Below are 10,651 nucleotides of genomic sequence, written 5' to 3' on the forward strand. Positions count from 1 at the left end.
AGTGCCTGCTGAATGGGTCGTCCTTTTATTTTTTTATAATCCAGAAACATCTTTCTGGATTTAGAGTTTAGGCAATCTTGGGCAAGTCAGTTAAACTTTCTGCACCCAGATGAATTGGCTGCTCAAAAGGAGAATCACTGCTTAGAAGCAGCTAACTCTATATTTGACAAACTGTATTAGACAAACTAACTTTTAAGTCCTTTCTGAGTAGTTATCAGTGGGAATCTTCTTCTCAGGAGGAATCCTTAGCAGCTAATAAAGAAATCTTTAGAAGGCATCACAAATATTTTGTCAATGTGGACATCACAGGCATTTTAACTACCAAAATTAAATATTAAACTTTACCTAGGAAAAAAACACCAGCCATTTAGAAGCACGGTTGTGAAAGGACAGTCAACTTCTCCAAGAACTACTTGGAGAGGACACATTTCCTGGAAAAAAAATTATCTTTTATATCTGATAATTTTCAGAGAAGTTTTTAAATATTAAAAGTTATCAAACTTTATGTCAAATTCAATTTTAACTTAATATTTTATGCCAGGGAGAAGGTTCCTTTTTATAACTTCCTGGAAACATTTTTAAAAACTAATAAATATTAAGAGCACCTGTAATTACAGACCGTTTTCTCTCTCCCACCTCCCAGAGTGGCACACGCAACAGATAATTTTATGTTTCACAGCTTCTTCCATGAGAGTAGACAAGAAAGATGTTACTATCCCCACTTTATATACAGGAAAAGTGAAGTTTTGAGAGGTTTAAAAATTCTCTGCCCAAGATTCGACGACTCCAGACGTAGAAACTTCTGCTAACTCGCTCTACAGCTGCTCAGTCTTCATCTACAGCAAGATGATATTGGACCAGAAGAGGTCACTTCTTGCTCTAAAATTCTAGATCAAAACTTGTTCTTACGAACACTGTTGCCATGAGAGCTGAAATACACATACACTGAAGAGTAATAAATAACCGTCTTCTTTATTTTTTGCTAATCAAGCCAAGAAAAGCTTGTCACATCCTCCACTGACAGAGCTTTTCTACTATTGCCCAACATTCAAACATTTGGCTGTCCTCTCATGATACATTCGTCACTTCTTAACAAATATTTGAGCTTCTAATTCTAACAAGGAAAGATACTCCCTTGAGTGAGATAACAGAACAGTAATTTGCTGTTTCACAGGATGCTGACCTGCAAAGTGCAGAGGTCAAAGTACCTGACCGTTAACAAAAAAAGGAAGGAAAGAAAAATCACTATGAAGAAACTTTCTGGGGATGACTGCAAAGGCATAATTTCCATAATCTTAAGAATGAATAATTCACTGCCTTTCTGAACTAAGATTCCTCATCTGGCGGACAGAATACAGATAATAATCTGACTATTCTCTCTACTTCCTAAGCCTGGGGCACAGCTAGATCCATTCTAGAAGCAAAGAAGAGAAGTTAATTCATGACAGTCAATGGATGCCTTAGGGCAGTGGGCCTAGCGCAGGTCTGAGGCTGCCAGGGATTCTGTGCACTGGGAAACAAAATGCAAACGTTCAGCACAATTAGTACTTGTATTGAATATTTTTAAAGAAAAAGAATTAATTCTGTTGGCCTAAAATTTTTCAACTCTCCCACAGTATAAACATCCACTACAGTTTCAACGTCACCATCTCATTCACAGTATTGTCTGTGAAATGCATCAAACACTAGTCCAACGCCGAAGTGAACAAAACGCTGTTCTCTTACTAAAATAATCGGTCATCTGCTGTCGCTACTCACTGAGCACCTACACGCTCCACTAGCTGGGCTCACTGGCAGTAAACAAGCACAAAGCAAACTATTTACAGGGGAAACAAAAGGCGCCGCTCCGTACCTGCCTCGCCGCTCCCTCCCAGCATCCAGCCCGGCAAGGGCCCCCGACGGAGGCGCGTCAGGTGCATTCACTCCCACCGCGCGGGGCCCCGTCTTAGACCCCAGCGACAAGACAGGGGGCGAGGGGACAAGTCCTGCTCCCCAGGAGCTGACACCCACTAGGGTGGGACGGACCATAATTCAGCAAGTAATTTCTGGTCGTGCTGAGTGCTGTGCAACATTCAAACCAGGCGACAGGATGGAGTGACTCCAGGGAACGAATCAAGCTGAAGAAGCGGCAGAGCCCAGCTCAGGAAAGGGGTTCGAGGTCCAGTCCGGCCGCTCCCCTGAGACGCCCTTTCAAAAGCTGTTTTCCCCCCCGCGCGGAAGCGAGGGCAGAACAGTGCCCGCCTCTGGGCTGTCGGGGCGTCCGGGGGACTGGGGGACGGCGACCTACGCGGGGCGCTGCGGGCTGGGGGAGCCCTGCGCCCCCGCCCCGACCCCACCCGCTAGGCCGCCCCGACGGGCCGGCGCCCCCCGACCTGGCCTCCCCTTCCCGCCCGTCCCCGCGCCCCCGCCCCCAGCCCGGCCCGCGACCCCCTCCCGCCAGGCCCCGGCCAACGCCCGCGCCCCAGTGCTCCCGGCCCGAACCGCTATCCGCCCGCCACTCACCGCCGTCAGGTCCGGCAGCCGGTCCCGCATCCCCGCGGGCCGGGCGCCGCGCGCCGCCGCTCAGGCCTGCCCGGCGCCGCCTCCGGCCGGCCGCGACCTCTCGGTGGCCCCGCCGCCGCCTCAGCCCGCCGGTCGCCGTCCCCTCCGCCGGCGCTGCCACGGCAACCGCGCCGGCGCGCTCTGCGTACGCCCGGCCCGCGCCGCGCCCAGGCCCACGCAGACGGCGGGAGCCTTCCTGCGGGAATGCCGCGGCCCGAGGGGCGGGGCCCGCCGGGGAGGGGAGGAGCCTTGGCGGGGTGGGCGGGGACTATCGGGGAGGGAAGGGGCCGGCCAGAGAGGGGAAAGAGGCGGGGCCTCTTAGGCCGGGACAGGGACAGGACCTGGTGGGGGAAAGGGCAGAACCTCACTGAAAGTGGAGGGGCGGGGCCTGTTGAGGAAAAGGCGGGGCTGGCCATGGAGGGGCGGGGCCCGGCCGAGCTGCGTTCTGGCGGCCTCTTAGCCTGGTCAATTAGATGCACGTTTTACCCTTCTTGATTGCTTTTGTGTTTTCGCATTCATTTTATTTATTTTAAAAATTCGTGGTGAATTTGGTGACAAATTTAGCAAGCCTATGGAGATGAGCTGGGTGCAGCTTTGCATATGCGTATTCTGAACATAGGCCTTCTCTTTAAGGCTTCATACCAGCCTTTTGTGTGAATAAAGGACAAGAGATAAAGTAAGGCCTATAATGCTTAACGAACATAACAAAGACTATAACTTAAAATGGCATGGGATGGTGATATGCAGGGACTCAGGCCTTGGGATGCAGTTCTAGTGGAGAAATAGGATACAGAAGCAGATAAATAAATAAGCAAAGAAAATAGGGGCATGCACTTGGAGGAGAGCTGAAAGAGGGCTGGCTACATCAGAAAGGTGGGCATAGGAGGCGCCAGAGTTTAGCCCAACAAAGTTAGAGGGAACAGTCCCCAAGACCACTCTCACTTCTGACACCAACTACCAAGTTCTGGGGGTTCCCCCAACCACACTCAAGTTCAATAATTCACTGGAGGGACTCAGAATTCACTAAAAACTGCAGTGCTGACAGGGTTTATCGCAGGGGAAGGATACAGATTAACATCAGCGAAGGGCAGAGTTGCATGGGGGGAGACCGGTTGCACCAAATGGGAGGCTTCTGTTGTCTTCTCCTTGGGCAGTCAGGGCACATTACTTTCAAGCGTTGATGTGTGTCAATATACACGAAGTCACCAACCAGGAAATCTCACCCAAGCCACCAAATTCTGAGTTTTTATTGGGGCTCCATTGCATAGGCATGACTGTTGATTGATTACCCTCCTGGTTGATCTAAGTCTCCAGGTTGACCTGTACCCATGTAACCCAAATCACATTGGCGCTCTCTGGCTAGTCCAAAGGCCCCCAGGCAAACACATGCTACTTCCAGGAGTGAGAGCAAAGGACAGATTGCTTTTTGGACAAGGTTAAATTCTTTACTACCTCCTTGAATAGGTGTCTTTTGTGCTATGATCTAAGGTAAAGAAAGCAGCCATAAGAAATATATTTGAGAATAGTCTAGACAGAAAAAGCAGGGAATTTGGGGTTTGGTTCTGGGCATGACTGGGTTCTTGGATTATAGTAGGGGAGCAGGGGAAGCAGAGACTAGACAGTTTAGAAACCAAAGATAGGGACTTAAACTTGGGTGGACCAGGGGCAAATTTGTCTCTTCTTCATTTATGACTTTGTTATGTTTTTCATAATTTAAATCAAAATCAATAATTTGATGGATATGGGTTGAACAAAACTCCTCCCTTTTGACTAAGCAATTAAAATGAGGTGTGAGCAGGGGGTGAGGCGGCAGCGATTGTACAGAGCTTTTCTGAGACTGGAGTTAATATAAAGGGGGTAAAACTGAGCGAGGGTAGAAAAACACCTGGTCCCGGACACAGCATTTGAGCTCCTGTGTCAAGCAGTACTTGAAACCCACATACTGCAGGACTTTCACGAGCCAATGAATTCCTTTTTAAGTTTTTTCACTTAGAATGAAGACATCCTAATACATTGCTGTGAGAATTTACAGACTAAGAGGTAAGCTACTTCTGAAATGTAAGGTCCCAGGGAATAGGGGCTTTGGTCTGTTTTGTTCACTATTGTGTCTCCGATTCCTACAAAATGTCAGGCACATTGTAGGCACTCAATACACAATTTGTAAAATAAAATAATAGATGTTCAAAAACTCTAATTCAAAAAGATACATGCACCCCAATGTTCATAGCAGCACGATTCACAATAGCCAAGACATGGAAGCAACCTAAACGTCCATCAACAGAGGAATGGATAAAGAAGATGTGGTACATATATACAGTGGAATACTACTCAGCCATTAAAAAAGAATGAAATAATGCCATTTGCAGCAACATGGTTGGACCTAGAGACTATCATACTAAGTAAAGCAAGTCAGAGAGAGAAAGACAAATACCATATGGTATCACTTATATGTGGAATTTGAAATATGATGCAAATGAACTTACCTATGAAACAGACTCACAGATATAGAGAAGAGACTTGTGGTTGCCAAGGGGGAGGGGTGTGGCAGAGGGATGGCTTGGGAGTTTGGGATTAGCAGATGCAAACTATTGTATATAGGATTGTATATACAATTGTATACTGTATATTGTAACAAGGACCTTCTGTATAGCACAGGGAACTATATTCAATATCCTGTGATAAAGGAAAAGAATATGAAAAAGAATATATATATATATGTAACTGAATCACCTTGCTGCACATCAGAAATTAACACATTGTAAATCAACTATACTTCAATAAAATTTAAAAAAATAATAATAATAATAGATGTCCAGTCCTGGCTTTGAATCCCAGTTCTGCTATTTACTCTCTGTGCAACTTTGGACTGTGAAAATTAATAAAGGGAAACCTCACTAAAATGGAGTCAAGAGGCCAGAGCGGGTGCTCTCACCCAATGTCAATACAGATCCCAGCAGGAAGAGATGGTACCTCACATCCCCTGTGGGAAGTGACATTACTACCACCAGCGAGAGGAAGATTTTCTCTTGGCCTGGCAACAGCTCAGCCAGTGAGAGACCATCACACCTCAGCCAATGAAAGCCACTGTATTTCAAATTCCCAGTTTCTTCCAACGGACTTTTTGTTCATAACAGCCCCTCCCAAGTTCCCCTTCTCCTCGATAAGAGTTTCCTTTCTTTTGTTCTACCAGACTTGCTTGTAGGTTGCCATAGTTGCACATCCCAAATTGAAATTCTTTGCTGCTCAGGAATAAACCCATTTTGCTGGTAAAATAACTGACTTTTATTGTTTCAGGTTAACAGGACAAAAAGACTAATTTCTCTAAGCCTCAATTTTCCTGCCTGTGAAGCGGTGAAAAGGCAGCTTTCAAGCTGAAAGGCTGTGACTTTCCCATTTTGACCCCACTATGCCTCCAGAGACTGATTCACCCTACTCATTTGCCCTCTTAATTGCAAACAATAAGTATGAATGATGTCTGTTTAATCAATTTATGCTTATTACTCTTAGAAGCAATTAACAAGTAATAGAAATCTAAACTACACATGGTAAAATGTGTTACAAATTTTAAAAACCGATTGAAAAGTTATATCTGGTTAGCAACAGCAGAAAAAATTACTCAGGAAAATTAGCCTTCGTAGAAAGAATCATTAACATAAAATTAACTTCCTAAAAATGCACACTGCAAAATTTGCTCTTTACAAATTGATGAAAGCATCAAATCTTAACAAACCTTAGATGTGCAAGATGAAGCCTGGAGAAACTGCACTGAGTAAAACTTATTTAACTACCTGCACACACACCAATACTTGCCAATGCCAGAAGCTGTAATAAATAAACGTTTTATACTGAAGAGCTGATTAATGAGTAAAATCTTGGCAGCGGAAAATACAGGGGTAGTGTACTGAGTAGTACACTACTCAGGTTTGAGTAGTGACTCAGACAGGCGGGTCTGATCCGGGTACTCAGGCAGCCATCAGGGCTCAGCTTTCATCCCGCAGGTGACTCCTCTTTACTGGGCTCCGGCTCTGGCAGGAGCCAGATTCAGTCCCAGGGAAAAGAAAAGAGCACCTTCTCTGGGCAGCAGGCCCAGATTCCCGAACTTCACTCTGATTGGATCAACTGGGGTCATTTGTCTACCCCCGAACCAATCACCAGTCAGGTGGCTCTGCGGCTGTGATAGGTCACACTCGGTCATGTGACCTCCCTGGGACCGGAAATGCCTGACCCGAATTCACTGGCAGAGGGAGGTCTAATGAACAGGGCCAAACCCTGCAGAAGGACAAGGGGTTCTGCGGAGCGGAATAACCACCCCATGCCACTCCATCCCAGGGAAGATAAACTCACTAGCAAGAAATGAAAAAGGAAGACATTGTGGTCTTTCCATTGTACTGTGTAGAGCCCTAATTAAGGCCTTGAATTACCCTAACTCGGTTCCCTCTGGAAAACACTTTCTTAATGAATCCTTACTGATGTCAGAACAATTTTGACTAAATGTGTTTATGCATAAATGTTCCCTGGATTCTGAATGTGGCATCTCACTTGAAAAAATGGAGTCCCACAGTCAAAGCAATTAAAAATGATTCCAATCTTTATTAAGTTATCCCTAAGAATATTAAAAGAGGTCTCATTTGTAACCCCCAAGATCACTCTTTAAATCCTTTCTACAGTCTTCTAGTGGTTCATGTCTTTTCTACCCTACAGTTCCCAGAGTACTCTTTTTCTCACTCAGCACCCTCTAAACTTACCCACCAGGGCACTCGTACTGGGTCAGCACTTTCCGTCCATCCACCACCATCGTTAATTTCTCTCCAATAAGTATTGGCCCTACCTTTTCCTCCGCCTCCCCCCAACAGATTATTCGAAAGCATATAATAGGGGGAGCAGTTGGATAACGTTGAATTGTCAACCAGAACTTTCTTATCCTGCCAGGGGAAGAATGAGGGTGTGATTACCACCCCCATGATGGATGGGGGTGGTTCTCGAAGAAAGGGGGTCATTGTGAGTTGGACTTAGACAAGGCCTGAAAAGGTATCCTCTCCTACAGTAGGCCACCTTAGAAAGGAGAGAAGGCAGAGAGAACGGGGGCAACGAGAAAGGCCATTAGTCATTGGGATAATGGCATTGGCATCATAATGTCCCCCTATAGATGGCCACACCCTAATCCTTAGAACCTGTGACTTTGTTACCTTATATGGCAAAAGGGGTCTTGCAGGCACTGGGACTTTCCTGGATTAGTAGGGGTGGGCCCAGTCTAGTCACCTCAGCCCTCGCAAGCAAAGAACTTTCTGCAGGTGAAAAAGGTGTGGCAGGAGGGGGCTGTCAGAGAAAGTGCAAATGTGAGGTGTCAATGCCCCATCACTGACTCTGAAATGAAGGGTCATGTGCAAGGACCCAAGAGACTTCTAGGCACTAAGGGTGGACACCAGCTGACAACCAGCAAGGAAATGGGGCCTTCTGTCCAATATCTGCAAGGAACTGGGTTCTACCAACAACCTGCGTGGGCTTGGAAGCCGATTCTTCCTTATACCTCCCTATAAGGGCCCGGGCATTGACACTTTGATTTCAGCCTTATGAAACCCAAGCAGAGAACACAGCTGGGCCACCCAGACTTCTGACCTACGGAACTGTGAGCTAATAGATATGTATTGTCTGAAGCCGCTGAGTTTTCGATAACTTGTTATGTCAATAACAGAAAACTAATATAGTCATTTACTAAAATTAGGAATTTAGCTCCTGGAAGATAGGGCATATTTCTTAATATTATGTGTCCCTTTTCAAGGAGTGTTACAAATAAATGAATGAAAGAATGAATAGGGCAAGGATGGTGACACACTGATCCTTCGATCTGTCCTCCCCACATAGCTGTGTTTTGGGTTGACATGAACTGAATAAATAAATCATACATTTAGGTGCCACAGCGTGAGAAGGGCCTACACAGAGCTAGAAGAGAACCGAATGCCTCCTGAGATCACGGTGGGAATCATGGACAATTCACAGGGCAGAGACTCACAGTTAAGGGTGATGTACGCCCCAACACATTGGCTCCAGCCTTCTCTTACGCAGCCTAGAATTTTCATCTAGATCATCGTTTTTATTTTTCCCACCTGATTCATCCATCAGAAATGGTTGATTCTTCAGTACCCTGAAGTGAAGCCAACGCTCTGCAGGTTACAGCACACTGATAACATGATGTGCAGATTGATGGGACCATTTATAAACCATATATATAGAAAGTATTACTCACTCAGAGTAAACACTAAAGTCCTTACAGTGGCCTGCAAGGTCCTGCCCAATCTGAACATCCTCCAAGACCTCCAGAGCCTTGTTTCCCTCTGCACTTCCCTCCACTGACTCCCAGCCAGCCATGTGCCACCTCAGGGCCTTTGCACTGGCTGTGCTTGTCTGAATGCTCTTCCCCCAGATACCTGTGTAGCTTGGTCCCTTACTTCCTTTAAGACTTTGGTCCAGTGACACCTTTTCTGCAAGGCCAGTCCTGCCGCACCCTGTTAAGAATTGCCATTTCTTCTTCACACCCTGAACCCTCTTACCTTGTTCTTTTTTCTCCTTAATACCTACACCCTCCGACCAACTATGTCCTATGTCCTCTGACCACTTATTTTGTATGCTGCTTATTATTTGTCTTTCTCCTCCGAAATGTCAACTCCATCTAGGGCAGGGATTTTCGTCCACTTTGCTCAGCAATTCTCGCCAACACCTGGAATGGGGCCCAGCACATAGGAGGTGTGTAATAAATATTTGTTGAACAACTTATGCTGCAAAATTTGCTTACTACATGTATTCATTCAAAAGTAAACTTTATTACTGTGGTGGGAAACTTAACGGCAAATTACAGGTTTGTGAATTTCTGGCCAGCTGCAGAGTTTGAATTTGAACTTAGCAAAGTTCCTACCTATTTTAAAATTTGTGACTCTAATATATTTATTTATTTTTAAAAACATCTTTATTGGAGTATAATTGCTTTACAATGGTGTGTTAGTTTCTGCTGTATAACAAAGTGAATCAGTTATATGTATACATATATCCCCATATCCCCTCCCTCTTGCATCTCCCTCCCACCCTCCTTATCCCACCCCTCTAGGTGGTCACAAAGCACCGAGCTGGTCTCCCTGTGCTATGCGGCTGCTTCCCACTAGCTATCAATTTTACATTTGGTAGTGTATATATGTCCATACCACTCTCTTACTTCATCCCAGCTTACCCTTCCCCCTCCCCATGTCCTCAAGTCCATTCTCTACGTCTGCATCTTTAGTCCGGTCTTGCCCCTAGGTTATCAGAACATTTTTTTTTTTTTTAGATTCCATATATATGTGTTAGTATACGGTATTTGTTTTTCTCTTTCTGACTTATTTCACTCTGTATGACAGACTCTAGGTCCATCCACCTCACTACAAATAACTCAATTTCGTTTCTTTTCATGGCTGAGTAATATTCCATTGTATATATGTGCCACATCTTCTTTAACCATTCATCTGTCGATGGACACTTAGGTTGCTTCCATGTCCTGGACACTTACGTTGCTTCCATGTCCTGGCTATTGTAAAGGGTGCTGCAATAAACATTGTGGTACATGACTTTCTTTGAATTATGGTTTTCTCAGGATATATGACCAGTAGTGGGATTGCTGGGTTGTATGGTAGTTCTATTTTTAGTTTTTTAAGGCACCTCCATACTGTTCTCCATAGTGGCTGTATCAATTTACATTCCCACCAACAGTGCAAGAGGGTTCCCTTTTCTCCACACCCTCTCCAGCATTTATTGTTTGTAGATTTTTTGATGATGGCCATTCTGACTGGTGTGAGGTGATACCTCATTGTAGTTTTGATTTGCATTTCTCTAATGATTAGTGATGTTGAGCATCCTTTCATGTGTTTGTTGGCAATCTGTATATCTTCTTTGGAGAAATGTCTATTTAGGTCTTCTGCCCATTTTTGGATTGGGTTGTTTGGTTTTTTTTGTTATTGAGCTGCATGTACTGCTTGTATATTTTGTAGACTAATCCTTTGTCAGTTGCTTCATTTGCAAATATTTTCTCCCATTCTGAGGGTTGTCTTTTTGTCTTGTTTATGGTTTCCTTTGCTGTGCAAAAGCT

The 10,651-nt window shown here is 45.0% G+C and overlaps 1 protein-coding gene across 3 annotated transcripts in view; it reads right to left on the reverse strand.

Moving 5' to 3' along the window:
* STX2 (syntaxin 2) overlaps positions 1–3,007 on the reverse strand; it is a 45,848-nt gene extending 42,841 nt beyond the window's left edge. For all 3 annotated transcript variants that reach the window (XM_079943405.1, XM_079943404.1, XM_079943403.1), the window contains exon 1: positions 2,503–3,007. In XM_079943405.1, coding sequence (XP_079799531.1) covers positions 2,503–2,532 — 30 coding nt within the window. In that variant the 5' untranslated portion in view covers positions 2,533–3,007. The remainder of the gene's footprint in view (positions 1–2,502) is intronic.
* Between the last annotated feature and the right edge of the window lie 7,644 nt (positions 3,008–10,651).

This window comes from Stenella coeruleoalba (assembly GCF_951394435.1).
Source record: "Stenella coeruleoalba genome assembly, chromosome: 14".
NCBI classification, from domain to species: Eukaryota; Metazoa; Chordata; class Mammalia; order Artiodactyla; family Delphinidae; genus Stenella; species Stenella coeruleoalba.